Consider the following 19,969-nt stretch of genomic DNA (forward strand, 5'->3'; position numbering starts at 1 on the left):
GTAAATAATTTGAGGTTTTGGTTTTAAAAGATTACTCTATTACAAAAATTAATAATAAGGAAATAGGTATCAAGTGATAACACATGTATAACCCAGTGGGATTTCTTGTCAGCTCAGAGGGGGGAGGGAGAGAAAATGAATCATGTAAGCATGGAAAAATATTTTAAAATAAAAATAAATTTTAAAAAGAGCACAACGAAGAAAAAAAATTTCTACAAAAAAAGGAAGCCCACAGATAGATATTCCTATAGGCTGAATGCTAACTAATGCCAACTTTTGAGAACAAGAACAATAGGATTTGATTTGGATTAAAGATTCTTTTTTTCTGGTCTCTAAATCGGCATGTACTTGTAACTATCACTATTCAGTATTAAGGTGAAGTGAAAATTGACTGTATTCCCTGCAAGGGATACCTCAATACCTTTCGAGATAGTAATAGAATGAAGAACTTGTCCCTAGATACATGGTAGCTACATGCTGATATACAGTAGAATATAAATACTGAATTAACTAAATGAGAGTGAATATGATTTCATTTTTAGTGAAGATGGATAGTGGTTTAATTCTGAACCTATAATGAAAGCAATATTTGGGTCTCCACTTTACTTCCTTAATCATAATAGAAACACTTCTAAATTTTGATCTTATAAGATGCATATCTCAGGTAATCTACTCCAAATGCCTCAATGTGATATGGAAGTTACCCTGAGATCTCAAAGGACATTCCAGCAGAACACTGGCAGGTCCTACCACCCCAGTAACAGAACTATGACAAGATGAGAATTAGAATAAATAAGCTTATTACCAAAAGGTTGGCCATAAATCAGTAACTCAAATCATGTTTAGATTGTGATGGTGTTGTGATCTGTCCTGGAGGGAATATCCACACCAAAAAAAAAAATCACAGCTCTTTAGAAGTATTAAAGAATTTAAGCTATATTTTATTTGGCTAAGTGATATTTGAGCTTTTTCTTCTATCAATTATGAACAAGTTTTCAGAATTCTTGCATGAATAAGAAATAAATGAACACTCTGTTCTAACCTCACTGAGATAGTCAAAACACCCAGAGACAGGATATGCCTTAGTGACAAACTTCGCTACACTTTGCATGTTAATAAATCCTTTCCAAATGGTGCTGAGACGAGAGAGAAAGAGGGAAGTATCTCCTTCTTGAGGGGATCGTGAGTCTGGAATACTGCAAAACAAAACCATAAAAACATCAATTTACTTCTCTCTGTAAGAGACTTGATTTCACTTTAGCTTAAAAATAAAAAGTCTAAATCACTTGTAATCTAGTCATGAATATACTTTGGCCTTACTATATTAATATGCTCTTTATTTTTCAGTTCAATTTCTAATAAAATAGCCTTACATTTAAAATAATGCATAAAATTAGAGAATTTTTGAGTTTGAAGGCACAAGAGTTTGTTTCTAGGTCAACTTCTTACATAATCTAGAAATTGTCAATAGGAAATTTGGTAAGCAATCATTCAAGTCTGTTCAAATACTTTCATTGAAAGGAAACTCAACTTTCAAGGTAAGACACTCCACTTTACTGCCCATTTTTCAAAAATGCTTTTTAATATTGAATTAAAATGTACCCCTCTAGAACTTCCAACCCTGGGTCCTAATTCTACCCTCCATAGTTACACAAAATCAATCTAACTCTTCCATAAACAATGCATCAAATATTTGAAGACTGTTTATCCCTCCTTTGTCTTATTTTCTAAGTTAAGCATTAAAGTTTCTATAACAATTTCCCCTAGGATATGTTCTGAGTCTAGGTCTCTTAAACTGGACCAGGATAAATATATTATAGTAGCCACCTATGAGATAGATCTCGCTACTTATCAGCACAGGAGCTTTTCCACTAATTCCATTTCAGCTCCTGTTTCTAGGGTTAGTCATACTGGGTTGAATTGAGTGTGAATAGCAGACTGGCTTTAACGATACAGTAGGATCAAGTGATCCCTCTAAAAAATATAGCCCACACAATACATGTCATCTGTTCAATACAAAGTGCAAGGCCCTAACCATTATATTTCTATAAATAAAATGTAAGACAGAATGAGATTTTTTATTAGAAATTAAATTGTTTTAATTGGCTACAAATTCACTGTGAAGTTTTTAAGTCTTTTTTACGCCTCAAATATTCTCTAACCAAAATTTTAAATTCTAAACTTAGGCCAAAAAAAAAATATGTACAAGTATGAAAACTTTATGCTCTCAAATAGTTTTTCATTTGCTCTACTAAGCCAATCTTAAAAGTCTAGATATAAAGCATATATGTATAAACCACATATTTAAGAATACTAATAACTTAAAATTTATATTAAAAGTACATACTTAATATTTGGCGATGGAGGAACTGGTAAGTATCTTGGGTCTGGCAAAGATGAGGGCTTGGCCAGTATGGATTTTGGTACTGCTGTGGACGTCAAAATAGGTTTTAGCACTTCTTGTTTTGTTTCTCCAGTCAATAGTTTGTCAGTCAGAGGGCCAGAGCCAGGACGTGAAGCTGAGGTATTGATAGTAGCTGAACTGCTTAGTGCTGTTCTGGGATCCCTACCAGATACTGTCACAGTAGTGACAACCCCAGCAGAGCAGGAGATGGGATATAATGAATTTTCTTCCATTGAAGAGGGTTCTACATTACCATGCCCCAGTGGTACAGGAAAATAATTTCTTTCTAAATTCATTTGGGAAATATTTTCAACTTCTGGTTCCAAAGTATTTTCAACTATGGCTTCAGATATTAACTCATCAGCAACATTAGTAACTAGCCCAGAACCAGAACTGTCAAATTTAGATTTTGATTCCACCTTCTTAACAGAAGCAGAGAGTTTTGCTTTCTTTGGGGCTGGTTCATCTTCAGATGATGGAACCTGACCTGAAAAATTAGAGAAAAGACTTAAATTCTTGATACCTACAAATATGCTAACCAAGTTAAAAAGTGTAAAACATTTTTATTTATGACCATAAAAAAAAAACCATCAACAGTACTTTTTAAAGTGAAAAAGTAGCTCCAAATATGATAAAATTATATATGCAATGTTTAAGCTAATCATCAAATTTTATTTACCTGTACAAATTTTACAGTTCAAATCAAAAAGATGAGCCCGATGTTGACTCGTTGTATCTTTCAACATACTACTAAAAACATCAAGAAGAGGAGCACTACTTTTTTCAGGCACGGCTCGTGCTAATTCTTGTTCCTAAAAATAACAACAAAAATAACAATTAAGCCATCCTTATGTGTTTAAATATGAAAAATGAGCACTTCATCCATTAGGAAGCAAGTACTAGGTGGGGCACAGTAGAGAGTATTCTGGACCTGCAGAGTCAGGAAGATTGTCACATTTCCTAGATGTATGATATGTCTACTTTATTTTCCTCATCCAAAAAACACATTAATAAAACCTACCTCCTAGGGTTGTTAAAAGGCTCAAATAAGATTTGTAAAGTATTTTACAAACCTTGAAATGCAATAAAAATGCTTATTTTTATTACTGCTATTGTTTTTGTTATTATTTTAATACCACCTTGTGGAAATGAGAGAGCTGGGTGGTGTAAGTAGATACAGCACTGACTTGAGTTCAAATTTAGCCTCAGACACTTACTATTTCTATGTCCCTGGGCAAGTTAATTAAGCCTGTTTGCCTCAGTCCCTCATCTGTAAAATGAGCTAGAGAAGGAAATGGCAAGCCACTCTAATGTCTTTGCCAACAAAACTCCAAATGAGGTCATTAAGACAGACATGTCTGAAAAATGACTCAACAAACAACACCTGGAAGAAGCTTATTTCTGAAACAACTTATACCAATGATAGCGAACCTATGGCATGGGTGCCAAAGATAGCACGCAGAGAGCTCTCTGTGGATACATGGCCATCCTTCCTCCCCACCCCCAGGTTCATTACTAGAAAGGCAGAGACTCAGGCAAAGCTGCTCCCCACCCCCTCTCCACTGTGCCTGATGACATTTTTTCATATCACCTGCCCCTCTGCCCAGTAGCCCAATGGGAGTGCTTTCTCCCTCTCCTGTGTGGGGTAAGGGTGGGCAGGGTACAACCAGTACTCGGGGGAGTAAAGGGGCATGGCATGTGGTCACTGGGGGAGAACAGACATGACACTTGGCCTGGGGGATTGGAGTGGGGTTGGAGCCTGGCACTCTATTTCTAAAAGATTCGCCATCACTGACTTATACTGACTCCATGATCAAAGGTTTTGGCAGCTGAGTCTAGACTGGAACAGATCTTACACCAAGCCATAAATGCTTCATGTATAGGCTATATGATAAGATCCTGTGTCTGTTGTTGGAGGAAAAGATTCGTCAAGTTCAGATCAGATAACCTCTGGGTTGGTCACCAAGGTAATGAATGCTTTCAGCAGGACCAACTCATGAATGTTTTCTTTGAATGAAGGGGTTTTGAACTGCCCATATTAGTGAAAATCATGAATTTTTTAAACGTAAGACACAGGCTTGGTACACTTACATCTGAGTCTGATACTGGTGGAGAATCTTCCATATCTGGTATGGCTTCCTGTTTCATGACAGACTTCTTGCTTTCACTGTGTAATTTATTTCTGGATTCCATCATCTAAAAGGAAAAAAAGTTACATGAAAAACAATATTGTTCACATAGCACTTTTAATTATATTATTTAATTCTTACAACCTAAAAGATTAGTATAAGAATGAGGACTTTCCCCTTCTCCATTTTTATAAATGAATAAACTGAGTCTTAAACTAAATGACTTGTGAAAAGTTATACGACAATTAAGTAGCAGAGGCAATATTCAAACCTGGGTGTTTTGATTTCAAATTCAGTATACTCCCACTACTATAACAAAAAGCTCTCATTGGTTATAGATAAAAGAATAACAAGTGTATTATATCAAACTCTCACATGAAATAGCTGTCTAATTTATTAGTCTTTAAATTATAAATTCATACTTACAGATTTTGTTGGCTTTTCTTTCCACATTGATAATTCTTTAGATACAAGCTCTTCAGGTTTCATTCTCACAAGTTTTGCCAGAGAGATTTCTTCACGAAGAACCCGATGGAAAAGTCCCTATAAAAAAATTTCTTATATTACTCATATATTTGAAGAAGTATGTTCAAAGTACTGTACATATGGCTACCAAGATGGACAGAATGATTTCTGCTCTTAAAAATGTGTATTCTAACAGGAAAAATATACAAAAGAGTCTCAAAGCACATATGTCCTAGGCTGAACAAAATAATAGGAGATTCTTTTAGGTAAGGGTGATCAGGGAAGGTAGCATGTTAGCAATAGCATATAATATTATGGATATTAAGTACAAATAAGATATTGATTGATTAATGGCAGAAATGGAAGAGTAGTACTGAAGTGGAAAGGAGGAATCTGCACATTTGGGTCTGAGTTGGCAGAAATGTAGGGTTCAGTAGTGGGCATTAAAACCAGAAAGATAAATTGGGGCCAAGGCAAAAAAAGAACTTGAATATCAGACTAAGGGGTTGCTTTACTGAACAGACAACATGAAGCTACAAAATATTTCTGAGCAGAACAATGATCTAATTATAGTGGTCCTTTAGAAAGATGAATTTGACAACAGTGAAGTATGATTTTGACAGAAAAACTGATGACAGAAAAAACAAAGACACTATTATATATATCCAATGCATAATATATGATAAAAGACCTAAACTAGGGTAAGCAAAGGAATCAAAAGGTGTTGAAATGAATACATTGTCAATTATTTTATAGATGGAACAAATCCAACTAGATTGTAAAGTTCTGGGCAGAAGGAATATTAATAGACTATTTTTGTGTAACACCACTTATGGCCATGTTACACATACAGCAGATATTTTATAAATATTTACTTGCCCATTTAAACTTTTTTAAAATGCAAAATTCTATAATGAATCACAAAATAACACTTCTAATATGGCCTCTGTTCTTACTCTATTGAAATGTCTTGCCAAAATCACCCAAATTAAATGTCAAATTCAATTGGCATCTGACTTCATCCTTCTTTATTTGTTTCTTCGTTTATTTTTATTAAGGCCCTTACCTTCCACCTTACAATCAATACTGTATATTGGGGCTGTATATATTATTGTATATAAGTGACTTGCCAAGGGTCACACAGCTGGGAAGTGTCTGAGGACAGTTTGAACCTAGGACCTCCTCCCATCTCTAGGCCTGACTTTCAATCCACTAAGCTACCCAACTCCATTCTTCTTAAGTTTACCTAGCATTTTAATAGTAAGGTACATTCTCCTAGATAAATTTCCCCCTCTCATCTTCTGAGATAGGAAGTTTTGTCTGACTTTTCCTTCTTGGCCTTTTTTACTAGTTTTATCTAATTTCTTCTTGCTTCCAAGTGTGGGTGTTCCCACAAAAGCTGTCATTGGCCCTCTTCTCTATATACTATTTCCTCTGCCTACTCATTGACTTCTGCAACTCTACAAATCATTAAGAAATATAGATTATACATCCCTAATTTCTTACCTTCATTTTGCAACTGTGTCTGTTAAACATTTCCATATGGATTTGAAAGTCATACCCATCATTACCACCAAAACCAAACTTTGATCTTCCTACCAATTTCTCTATCTCATACATATTACCGGCATCTCAAATTAGGCTAAAAAAATTTCAGACTTTTGTCTCTCACCCTTCTCTCCCTTCTTCTAGTCAGTTATCAAATCTTGTTACTCCTACGACATTCTGTGTCCACTCATCCTCTCTTCAAATGATGCTATCACTGCCTAGTTAAGACTCTTCCCTCCCCTACCTCCTTGCAAAGGTTATGACTGTTCCACTTGCTCATCTGGCCAATTCATCCTTCATGCAGCTGTCAAATTAATCTTAATCAATATGCATTAATCAATCAAAGTAATAACCCTATTACTCTCATTAAAAATCCTTCAGTGTTTGCCTATTCCCTATGGTGTAAAATACCAATTAATTAACCTGGCATTTAAGGCTTTCCACAAATTGGCTCCAAGGAGTCTTTCTAACCTAATTTCAAACAACTCTATTTCAGATATTTCATGATACAAAAGTGGATTCTTAGTACTTCACACAACTTAATGTGCCCTTTTACCTCTATGCATTTTCAGACTCAAGATTGTATAGTTCTCTATGACTGGAATTTGGTAGATCTACATTTATGCTTGCATTAATTCTTTTCTTCAAGGAGGCCCAAATTAACTACCACAATAACTCGGGAATTATTCCTTTATATTCTCTGATAAATGATATCTCTTTTGCTCTTATCACATTCTATCTTACATCCTAGTTACCTATATACAGATACTATGATATTCTTTAAAAATCCTTGTAAGTAGGAGCAGTGTATTTTTTCTTTCTTTTTTTAAAAATTTCTAGCACCTATTAGGCACTTCATATTTTTTAACTGAAGGCTGTGGGAGTTTTCTTCAGCTAAAGCAACAGCAAATATTAGTATTTATTTTTGCTTTTGTGTATCCCAATAGGCAAGGAGCACACAAACCTGATTTTTAGGATCCTTGAGATTAAACATGATGCTGCGATATTTACTCTTGTACCGATTATCTGTAACTTGAAATAAGTTGAACATCTCCTTTTCAATATGTAGAGCAATTTTTCCTACTTCGTTTTCTGTCATGATTAAGTCATCACTATCATTGACTCTGTGTTGGAATAATCAAAAGACAGACTATATAAAACACTGAGTTTAACATAATTAAATTGGTTCTCACTTGTAATTATTGAAAATCAAGTGTCAAAACTTTTTTTCAATTTTAACATGGAATATTAAGTTTATTTAGCTTCATGGCAAGAAGCTTTTAGCAAACTAAAGTGTTCATTGTGCATAAAAATTATAATGTAAAAATTTTATGGTTTGAAGTTATGGAGTTGAAAAAGTATTTCTCCAAAGTTTCCATCTTATTAGGTAATAGTATAATAATTCAGTACTTATATACAATTTAAGTTATATACCCCCCACAAAGCAAAATATCGCACCTTTTCCATAAAATCTCCTTTAAAGATCGTCTTATATTTTGTCGAATTTGAGAATTAGGTTGGGACTGGGAAGGGCTAGCTCCTGATTTTCCTGGCGTGGATGAGGAAGCAGAACTAGCAGTAGGTGTTACTGGCTTTCTAGGCCCTCCAGCTAATGTAGAAGAAACATTTAATTTTTTAGAAGCCGATGCTGCAGAAGAAGAAGCCAATCCTGACTGTTTGGTATTTGAAACATTGCCTGATGGACTGCCAGACAACCATGACTTCTTGGGGATGACACCTTTGAAACCTCCAGGTGAATTTTTAATGGCTTGCTTAGTAACTGAAGCATTAATAAAAGAAGGGGCCTTCTTTGAAACTAAATTTCTAGGCAAAGAAGAGGTCTGTTTGCCAACAACAGAAGTTGAAGTTGAAGTTGAAGGAATGACTTTCTTTGTCACTGGAAGGGGTGTGGCCATTTTATCTTCAATCCTTTTCTCTTCTTTCATGGCTACAAAGTAAAAAAAAGAAACATGGTAAGCAGTAACATACCCAAAACCTAAAAATCATTTAAAAATCTGTCCATTTTTTCTATGGAGAAAGAAATTAGAATATAATTCATATTACAAGAAATCTGATGAAATTTACTTAACACTAAACAACAAATACTTAGTAGAGCAAAGAATTCTGGAAATGTGAGGAAGAGAACTATCAAAATCACCATTTGTCAAAAGTCCTGTTACAGAATGGAATTTTAAAAATTCAATACTGAGTATAAAAGTCATGAACATAAAACAACACTTCATTGAATGACCACTTGTGATTTCAAAATGCCATTGTATGAAGATACCAATCAAACAAGGAGATGGAATGATACATTAATTTTTATAGTAACTTTCAATTCTCTCAACTAGTTGTGGAAAAATTTTATACCATTTAACAACTATGGTAGAATGAAACATGTATTATTTCAGTGTAGTTATATTTGTAGAGTGCTTTAAAGCCAAAATGACAAATAACAGTGTAATTAGATATCTCTAATTATCATGAACATAACCCTCTTCTCTTTTAAGGTTATCAGAAATGCTGTGTTTTTCTCTTTGAGGTTGACAAGTTTTTCACCATTCTTCTATAATGAAACAAAAAAGTATAGCCTTCATCAAAATGCCCAGGGAATTTTAACTCATAAACGTCACATCAGAATATACATCATAATTTAAATCATAGATATGTGGATTTAAGAAAATTAAGACCTCATTTTGAAAAATTTCAAATACATAAATTCTGAATTCTAATTCATTTATTCAGAAATGGTTAATGGGACAAATGAAAATATCTTCTGAAAAAATCTTATGCAATTTCACAGAAGAATTTTACATCGTGATTTGAATCTTTAACCATAAGGGATTTAGTACACTATCTTATCTACGATATAAAGCAAGAGTGAAATAAACCCACATGAGAGGGAATTATGTACTGCTTACGGAAAATCTTTTTTAAAGTCAGTGTCAGAATCAAATACTCAGGTCTAAGCTAACTATCACTTACATAATAGGGAACATAATTTAACCCTCCAAAAGGTCAAAATTCCCATTGATAAAGCTCTTTGAAGACTTATCTGATATTTTTCTCATAATTCAATTAGCTTGATATTACAAGTAATGCTATCCCCACTTTACTGGTGAGAAATCTTGAGTTCCATTTAAGTATGTACAATATAACATATAGTATTTTTAAGTGCAAATGAAATTTTAGGAAGGCATAGAAATGAATTATGCCAGAAGATAACACTTCAAATTTTATAACAAAGCTTATAGTAAAATGTGGCTAAGAACTGTCCATGTGAACAAGGATATTAAATCTAGGCTTATTCTCACAACTTTCTCTTGTAAAGGTTATATATCCAGGATATTCCTGAAAAAAAAAATTACACAAGTCAAATATTAAATAATTATTGAGGTTTTGTATAGTCTATAGTCTTTTATCCATGCCAAAATACCAGCTAGCAGAACTTGAACAGAAAAACTCACATAAAATGAAGTGATATAGCTATTTTTGCCTTCATGAATACATTTGAAGAGCAAGATGGCAGAATGAAAATAGTGTGAAAACATTTTAAACTTTAGGCCAAATAGTACCTAGGTAGAACGAGTGTTTGCTAAGACTTAGGAGGATAGACCAGTAATATGTAATTTGCAACTAGAAAGATTAGTTATCATCTAGTACTTCACTTTACAGATAAGAAAACTTAAGTCCAGGGTTCAGATAATGGGTGAGATCTGCAAGCTGATTTTACCAGGAATTGGGAAGTGAAACAGTGAAATTTTAGTTAGCAACAGTTTCACAGAATGGAAGTTGGCAAAGAAGATAAGAATTTTGAGGTGTTTGCCATTTTATCCAGAGGGAAATGGTCTATTTCAAGTTGAGCTAGATTATTATTACACACTGAAATGAGTGTAGAAATAGTGATTTTTAAAAAGCACTTTGCTTGCTCCAATCATATGTTATGCCTAAGCAAACTACCATTTATATTATAGATTATATTATAGAAAAGTACACCTGTCAATAAAGATCCATCACCTATTCTTTAGAGTCTGAACAGAAAGCTGTCTGGAGAACTATGAATAACTTGCTAAAGGGCAATCAAGAACTCAGAGGTGGGGCTTGATCCCATCCTGATAGAACATCTTTTTACAAAATCATGTTGCTTTTGCATTCTACTTTAACAGCCTATAATAGTTTGAGGGCAGTCTAACCAGAGTACAGTGATGTTTCTAATTTGAGAATCATTTCATATTACAGCCATTTTAAGATTTCAACATATAAGAAACAGAAAGAATCCTGCATAGCATGGTGGATGTTTGTATGTGTTGTTTCCAAAACTGTTATAATACCTAGCAAAAGACTGGAAACGATACCAAAAACGTTCCAGGATGTCTACTTTCCAACACTGCTTATTTGTTTTTATCCATGTTCAATCATTCACTCAGATTATTTACACTAATCTTTAGGGTAGTTTGAGTTTATTCACAACACCCTGCCATAGCAAGTACTTAATAATTCAATTGAACGTTCATATCTACTTTATGTTGAACACCATGCTCATCTGCCTTATGACCAAAAATTCAGATAAGGTATAGCTTTAATACTAAATGAAATCTGATTTCACAAAAAGTACAAATTAAAGTGCTAATGATGAGGGTGGGGGAGATGGTAGGAGGAGCAATAAGACTTAATAAAACATGTGGTACTTTAATAAAGAATTGGACTTAAAGACAGTAAAACTTCAACAAGTAGTAATTGTGCTAGCCATAAGAAGTCATTGCCCCTACCCTGAAGATTTTTACAATAGGGGATAAAACATATATATAAACACATTAGAATGTGTTAAAAGTATGTACAGAATATTTGTGCTCAAAGATGAGGAAGGGAGAGGGAATTTGGATCCCAAAATGTCAGATAACTAATGTTAAAAATTGTTTCAGTATGCAATCCAGAAAAAAAACCCCAAATTTCCTTAACTTTAAATTGAGGTGGGAGGTCCTTGTGTCTCTAAATATGTATAAAAATCTTATTTGGTTGATATCTTTTGGCTCAGTTTAGTAGCTAAAGCTATTAATAACAGTAATAATTTTACTTTCCAATCTCGACAATGATGTTTTCAGGATTTTATATTTTTCATGCACTAGATGTGTTAATGAAAATCAGAATCATTTAGCACTATGGTCTAACATCACATCCAAGTTATCTTCCAAACTCATTTCATTTGATCACTTGTCTCTATTTTATATCCAGCAATTTCAAAAATGTCACTCGGATACTAATGGTACTTTTTTTATGGATGAGTTTTTTTTTAATGAAGTCATATCTAAAATAACTACCCTGTACTCCACCCACCAAAAGTAAAACAAGGTAAGAAACACCATGCTGAAAATTAACTGTATCTTTCTCAAATGAGAAAGTGCCATGTTAAACATTAAGTTTATTTACATTTCATTTACGTTTTTGCTAAATGGGGCAGACTGTACTGTAATGTAGTATTACAGAGTAAAATAACCAAACCTTATAGGTACCCTTTTATTGGGTTAAAATTTTTAAGGTTGTTAAAGGGTCATGTAGATAATAATGGTATATTAGATAAGAAAATAATACTTTTGAATGGGACTCACATTATGAGTGAACAAGTCAACCATGATTCTGATGTATTAAACTGGAACTGAAAATACTAAATAGTTCTATGAATAATTTAAAGTACATTCTTTAAGGAAAAAAATTAGATCACCAACCTGATCTCAATTGTATTATTGGCTCCTCTTTAATCAATAATATAATAAAAGTTTTACAGACTGTCAAATTCTTGTTATCCCTTTGTGAAGCTGCCATAATCCCCTTTCAAACACAAATACAACACACAGGACTTAAGGGTTATTGAGAGGTTCAGAAAAAAAGAACTTTAGACTCATTTTAAATAGAGCAATTTCAGGTTAAAGAAAAGTCCTGGTCTCTTTTTAAAAAGTAAAGTACTGAAAATTCTCAACAATATGAGATTTTAAAAAGCCCTAAAAACCTCCTGACCAAATAAGTGTAATAGAATTTTATTCCAGTGGCTTTACTATTGGGAGGAAAGGAGGCAATATTTGGGGCCAGAAAGAATAGGGGCAGCTGGGTAGCTCAGTGGATTGAGTCAGGCCTAGACAGGAGGTCCTAGGTTCAAATCCGGCCTCAGACACTTCCCAGCTGTGTGACCCTGGGCAACTCACTTGACCCCCATTGCCCACCCTTACCACTCTTCCACCTAGGAGCCAATACACGGAAGTTAAGGGTTTAAAAAAAAAAAAAAAAAAAAAAAAAGGAAAGAATATCAAAAGTCTACAAATCTGGGTCGAGTCCTATTTGCTATTAACTGCATTTTTCACTTCATTTTTAAAACCTGTTTCCTCATCTACAAAATGAGGCTGAGATAAAGGGATCTTGCAGCCTTAACATTTTTTGAATTTAATATTCATCAGATAGTAAGGGCTTTTTATACCTGTTAACCGATTCCTATAATTCATTCTCCCTTAATATATTATATTTGAATAAAATTACAAATAGTTTTAAAGCCTATAAAGAACTTTACAAATATCTTAATTTTGCTTTCACAGTAAACCTGGGAGGTAAATGCTATTATTGACCTCATTTTGCAGATGAGGAAATTGAGACTTAAGTGATATGCCCAGTGTCTCATAGTGTCGCAGGCCATATTTGAACCCAAGTCTTCTCTTCCTGCTTCTAGGTTCATTACTTTAATAGGTCTTTTAAAACCTGCTTTTTATCCTCAAGTGATAAGGTAAATAATTTTTAACAAACCATAATACAGTACATAAAAGTTTACAATGTTTTACATATAATCAACTCATTTAAACCTCACAAGGCAGTGGAAATAGGTCAACTATTCAGGCCTTTTGGTTCTACTGCCAACTTGGCTCCCTACCAATTCCTCAGAAAACATATAAAGGAAATAAGTAACAGGGAATTAAGTTTGGTGGTAATATTTGGTGAATCCGAAAGATTATTTGCCTTTTTTCTATATCACTGAAAAATGAATGCTAGTTGCTAATAGTTACCAAAAAATATTGCTTGCAGAAATTCCAATATTGTATGATTTGCATCAAGGATTTTAGCTCTGCTTTTGAAAATAACATACATTGTCTACTGTTTGGTTGTTATAGTAAAAATTTTTCTTATTCCTCTGCAGAAGTCATTTGCTGCAGAATACTTCTGACAATGAGCAAAATTTAAAGTCGACATTAACTTAAATGGTTGATAGTTTATAGAGGCAGACAAAAATCATATTGATAAGTATGCAATAGAAAATCTTGTGAAAGGTTTTCAAGTTTTTATGTCAAGTAGTTTCTAAAGCAAGACAATTTAAACAGTTTTTATCCCAACAAACTTAAAAGGTATAAAATATTAGGTACTCTCTAATCCTCAAGCTAGGTTCCCTAAAAAATTCAGGATCTACTAATTTGTTAAGTAAAGCAATTTTCAGGTGTCCCCAATTGTTCAGCAATCCTCTAGCAATGTTGCCCTAATAGTAATGGATCACAGCATTTCAAAATCTTTTGCCTTTTATTTGTAAACTATAAAAGCTATATGAATCAAGGGTAGAATATGAATTGAAAATCTAAGGGAAATGTGATAATTCCATTAATTAGTAATCTCTTGATCCATCCAACCCTGGTTTAAAGGTTGTTTGCTGTTTCCATCTGCTGATCTTAATGTCTCCTTTAGTCAGTACCGTTCACTTGCTCTTCACCTGCCTACCTCTCATGGGCTTGAAGAAAGCCAGCAGTAACTAAGGAGAGTAGAGAAGATTCAGAATTGGGGACTTGTCTCAGCTTCTGAAATGAGGTCCCCTTGGGGGAGCACTCAAGTCTAAATAATAAGGAAGTCCCCTACAAGGTCAAAGTTTATAAGAACCCTGCTCCCATCTAGAACCAGGCAAGCCATTTTGTAGAAAAAAATCCAACCGACCCTCGTGATCTCAGCTATTTAATGTAATATGAATGTAATTCCCAAACCCATTATCACAGATACAGACCACTGTGTACTTCACAACTAAGAAGAAAGCCTTCATGAATTAAAGGCAAAAAAGACAAAAAACATCTGGTTGCTAACATTCTTGTGACCAGCTTCTTCAGAACTTAGGTGTATTTGCACATACAGCAAATATTTCTTATACTGGCATTCTAGGAAAGAACTCAGGGTTACCTCCATACCATAAGGCATTATACTGGTATGTTAATGGGGATTATCAACAGTTGTTAAGTTTTTCCTGGCAATGAAGCATGATTTTTTAAAAAAGGGATATAGTAATTTGTGTTATAAGCACTAAAAATTTAAGAAAATTCATATTAAAAACATTATTCAAGTTTCAGTAATTTTTCAACCAGAAGAAATGCATACAGAATTATTTCAGAATTAAAGATCAACACCTTTTTGGGAGACAGGAAATAGGAAAGGGGATAAAAATACTTAAAAGGGACTTTTAAAGAGATCTAATCTAACCTCCTTTGAGGCCTAGTATGTATGACCTGTCCGTGTTCCAACAAGTAGCAAATTAAACTATTTGAACCTAAGGCCTCTTAATCCAAATAGTTTTATTCTTACAATTATGTCCGACTATATTATGTAGAATTGACATTCTATCAACTATTTACAAGTGACACTAGTGTCAAGAGTATTTTTAGAACTATTCTAAAGAAAACTTTTTATTGAGAGGGGAAATAATAAAGTGAGGATCTTAACTTGGATTCTCTGCCTCCATATCAGTCTAGATAGTACACATCACTGTATTTTAAAACAACTCACAAGAAACTTTTTGCTAATCCATATAATTTGTATCAATTCTAAAGTACATAACTAGCCAAATCTGAAAAGGCATCAGAGCTTTCATATTTCTTTGGATAGAGACTCAATGGTGAAGTAGCAAGAGTCTTGGGTGGAGACAGACCGCAGTTTGACTTCTGGGAATTACAGAAAAATCTCTTTCATGTACAAAATGAGATTACCTCCATCATCCCTCTCCAACATGAAAAGTACTAGACAATTAAGACCCTAAATTTTATAATCTTAAAACCTTAAGTGGAAATTAAAAATGCTAAGTCAATTCTTGCATATAACAAAGTAGAATAGTGATTTAATTTAACTCTGGGGGAAGAAAGGGAAACAAAATGGCTACTCTGCAACTTCACCGGGGGCACTGAGAGGGTCAAGTAAGTCAATTAAACAGCCTTTGTTAAGCCACTACTCTGTGCAGAAGACAGGGCTGGTGAGTCTTATTGCCAGCATGTGAGAGGTAACACTTCAACCCAGGTTTTTCTAAATTCCAGACTTAATTCTCTCTTTTATTACTCCAAATTGCCTGAACTTAAAAAAAAAAAAAAAAAAAAAAAGATAACTACTCCTCTTAAGAGTAGATTGAAGGGGAAAGCTAGGTAGCTCAGTGGATTGTGAGTCAGTCCAAGAGATGAAGTGTTGGGTTCAAATCTAACCTCAGATACTAGTTGAGTGATTCTTGTCAAGTCACTTACTTACAATTGCCTAGTCCTTACTACTCTTCCGCATTGGAATCAATACAGTATTGATTTGAAGACTGAAGGTAAGGGTTTTTAAAAAACAAAAAGTAGATTCAAGAAATGCATGAATTAAGTATCTGAATAAAAAAAGTTAAAAAGCTATATATCTATGGGCATTCTTCATAAGTGGATGGGAACTCACAAAGTTCTCAATTCAATGACTAAAATGATCAATTTTTTCTTAAAATACCTCAAATGCCAACAACTTTTACTTTTTGGTAAAAATACAATTATAGCATTATTTTTCCACTCTATAATTCTATTATAGAGTACTTTGGAAAAAATAACCTAAAGTATACTTTTTTAGTGAGATTATCTGGAGTCAGACAACCTGGGTATTTAAATCCCAGTTCTCTTTACTACCCTGTGAAACTTTGGGTCACTTTAGGTCCTCTGGACCTAGGCTACCTCTATTTGTAAAGTAGGGAAAATGCCACCTTCCTCAGAGAACTGTTGTATTAGTCAATTAACAAGTTATTTATTAAGGGCCTAATTATGTGCCAGGAATAATCAAATGAGGACACTCCTAAAAAGCACACTGCTTTTTTTCCAAGTGCCATATCAATCTTAGTTGTTACTATTATTTGGAAAATGAGGGCTTTGGTCAAGATGAATTACATGCTCCCTTTCAGTTCTTAATCTGTGATGTCATTAACTCTATTGTCACTAAGATATTAAAATAGTCTATTAATACTGGTGGATGGAATCTATTTTTACTTCAAATACAAAAGTGAAATAATTTCATCTTCTGAATAAAAGTCCCAGATTGGTCTTCTCTTTACTTATATGCTTTAGAAGGTCTAAAGCCAAGAAAATGAACTGATTTTGCTGATATATTTTCAATTTTTGGCCAATTTTAGCATAGGCAAAATTTAAAACAATATAAAAATCTTATCAAAATGTAGCTAACTATTAAGTCACCATTTAAAATAGATTCTTAAATAGGCCACCCTCTAAAAAGATAATTCTACAAAACCCCAAATGTCGTCTTAATGTAGATTATATAAATATTGCTAATTAAAATATGCTATCATTTACCTTTTTTCTTCCTCCCGAATCCCCTTCTGGTTCATTCCTCCTGAAAGCCCCATAAGTTTTCCATTTAAGTAAATGATAGGGGCAAAAATTCAGGCTTAGTTTGCTTCTAGATTCTATGATTTAGAAGCTCTAATTCAGTAATATAATTGTCTTCCTGCTGATAACTACTTTTAAAATGTAAGTAGCCCACTTACACAAGAAAACATGAAATACTAGTTACTAGATTTCTGTGAACAGTTATCAAATTTAAAGTATTAATCTTTAAATAATCCCAATGCAAATGTATACCATATCTTACTTTCTAAGCATAAGTCCTAAAAAAAAGGTATTGATCTCATCCTGGGAATTAAGAGAAAAAAGATTTGGAGAGGGATAAATAGGTCAAATGTGTTCATTTCAATTTGTGTTGTAATTTAATGGTCAATTCCCCCAATTTTAGCTTTTTCTACAAAGAATGCAATTATTATAGCACTATATAACAAAAAAACCCACTACATATTAATATTTAAATAAGGTCTAAAATCTTGTCATAAAAATGAAATCAAGGGAGAGAAAAATCTAGTAATTATTTAGGGGCATGGAAATCTTAAGTCTTCGAGTTCCATGCCTAGCATTAAAAACTATGTATTGTACCACTCCACTTTCCAGTCTATGTAATTCCACTGTTCTCTCCACTTTTAACCACACTGGCCTGTCTCCCAGGGTTTTCCTGCTTTTTCTATTCCCTACACATCTTTAATCAGGTGTCCTTCTGTACTGTTCTTACTCAATTACCTATCTTTTAAAGATCCACTCAAATACAATCTCTTCCATTAAAATTTCCCTTAATCTTTTCCCTTCCAGGCAACCTTGGTATAACCTCTATAAGCTTCTAATGAACTCACATATTGCTTTGTGTGCCTCATATGTATCTCCTGTCCTAACCCTTTCCATGTTGTCAACTGGATATTAGAGACTGTGAACTTCTCATCCACTCTACTACTGCAGTGCTTTGTATTGCATGCAGAGGTCCCTGATTGAATAGAAAAAATGTTGATGCAAGATAGCTTAGAATTAATCTAGTTTTATGTCCATTTTAAAGATGAAACCTGAGGGGCCCAAATGTGATCTGCCCAGCTTACATTTCTAGTGAGAAACCTAATTTCCCGTGCACAGGCCCAAGTTCAGGACTTTTTAAAACTACATTACCCAAACCAAAACATCCCCAAACCTCATTCTAGCCAACCTCCCACTCAATACAGGTAGTAAAATTACCTTTATTTCATTGCTGCCAACAATCAACCCATAATAAACACAAAGCAGACCCTGAATAAACCAATCAGGTTTATTTACCATGCTTGTGTTTCCACAAAGTATTTTTCATATGCTATTGCTTTAAGTTTCATTTTCAGTGAAACCTCTTTAAGGAGTACCCGCCCCCATTATCTTTTTGTATGGAGGCTGTCCATGTAGCGGATTTCAACAGTGGAATGAATGTTTTACTTCTATAGGTTACTTAACATGTCCTCTAAATTTCAAAAAAGTGATTCATTGACACAGCGTGGTTAACTGGACAACCAGAAATAGAGGTAGTGGAAAGTTTTCCTTATTGCTTTGCCTCTAATACTTTTTAGCTTATATCTAAAAAATTTAAAGAATATCTCTAAATAAGTTAAATAGAAATAATCTGAATATGGTATGTAAAGCTTTAAGTTTTCAAAACAAAATGTAAATGTTACCGTAGATCAGGGCTGGACAAATCCTGTGTGCCAAGTGACCCTGGCACCTACTCTTTTCAGCGAAATCTTACCCCAACTACAGAAGCGCACTTCACTCTTCCAGCTCATGCAGATTCACTTTTACTATCACAGCAACTTGAAAAGAAGTCCTTGGGGCAGTGGGCAGCAGCAGCGGCCAACCCATTAGGGCTCCTCAGAGCCCTCTGCTACCACTGTACCTGCTCCAACTTGTGCTCCACTCCCTGTAACCACAGAGGTAGAGACTGGGCAAGAGGGAGGGTGGGGCTGGCCTCTAGCACTCCCCCCACCCCCATGAACAGGGCCCGGATGTGTTCTGGTCAGATGTGAGCAACTCACTCTTTGAACCTTTCCAGATGATTCTTTGAGGTATTTCTGTAGATCTTGGTTAAATGTGGGGTCCAATGTCCTCTGTCAAACATGCAGCTTTCCCACCTACCCCCATTTTTCGCTCTTAAAAGCAAAGAAATTCATCTGGCTCCTATATTTTGAGGATAGCTCATAGATCCAAAGCAAAATTTTGGAAGGTGGTCTAAAGTTCATTTTTGTGTTAAGCAGTGTGTATTCACCATGCCAGTGATATGAATAACCTCAATGAAACTGGGGAAAAGAGAAAAAAAAGTAGGAAAGAAATGTGCCTCTGAACCTCAATACTATAGAATTTCTTTTTTATAGTTCTAAAATACCCAAAGAGGGGATTATAGGTATCAAAAATTTAAGAAAATTGTTTTCAACTCTATGCCTTACAAATGATGGGAGACAGAAGTGGAGAAAGAAACAAAAAGGGATACACAAACAGAAACCAACTTCACACAAATGAGAATAAAGACCCATATCAGCAATTTGAAAGAATTAGATAGCACCAAAATGCTGAACATTAAAAAACTATTCATGTTAACTAATTTTTAATATTGTATTATTTTTGACTGCATTAATTATTTCATTAGAATAGATAATTCCTTTCAAGACTATTTCTATCAATTCATATGGGCACCTTCTCTGTCACTTAAAGTCTTAAGAATTCCCACAGGGGCACTTAGAGGTTAATGACTTGCTTAGGAAGGTACAGTATGTTTCAGATGAGACTTGAAC

The 19,969-nt window shown here is 34.1% G+C and overlaps 1 protein-coding gene across 1 annotated transcript in view; it reads right to left on the minus strand.

Moving 5' to 3' along the window:
• DIDO1 (death inducer-obliterator 1) overlaps nt 1-19,969 on the minus strand; it is a 58,203-nt gene that overhangs the window by 13,775 nt on the left and 24,459 nt on the right. The window contains exons 7-13 of the mRNA XM_044663877.1: nt 8,005-8,494; nt 7,511-7,670; nt 4,960-5,076; nt 4,496-4,600; nt 3,084-3,216; nt 2,348-2,891; nt 1,043-1,196 (exon numbers count right to left, since the gene is read on the minus strand). Of these exons, the coding sequence (XP_044519812.1) occupies nt 1,043-1,196; nt 2,348-2,891; nt 3,084-3,216; nt 4,496-4,600; nt 4,960-5,076; nt 7,511-7,670; nt 8,005-8,494 (1,703 nt within the window). The remainder of the gene's footprint in view (nt 1-1,042; nt 1,197-2,347; nt 2,892-3,083; nt 3,217-4,495; nt 4,601-4,959; nt 5,077-7,510; nt 7,671-8,004; nt 8,495-19,969) is intronic.

The sequence above is a fragment of the Gracilinanus agilis genome, chromosome 2 (genome assembly GCF_016433145.1).
Source record: "Gracilinanus agilis isolate LMUSP501 chromosome 2, AgileGrace, whole genome shotgun sequence".
NCBI lineage: Eukaryota > Metazoa > Chordata > Mammalia > Didelphimorphia > Didelphidae > Gracilinanus > Gracilinanus agilis.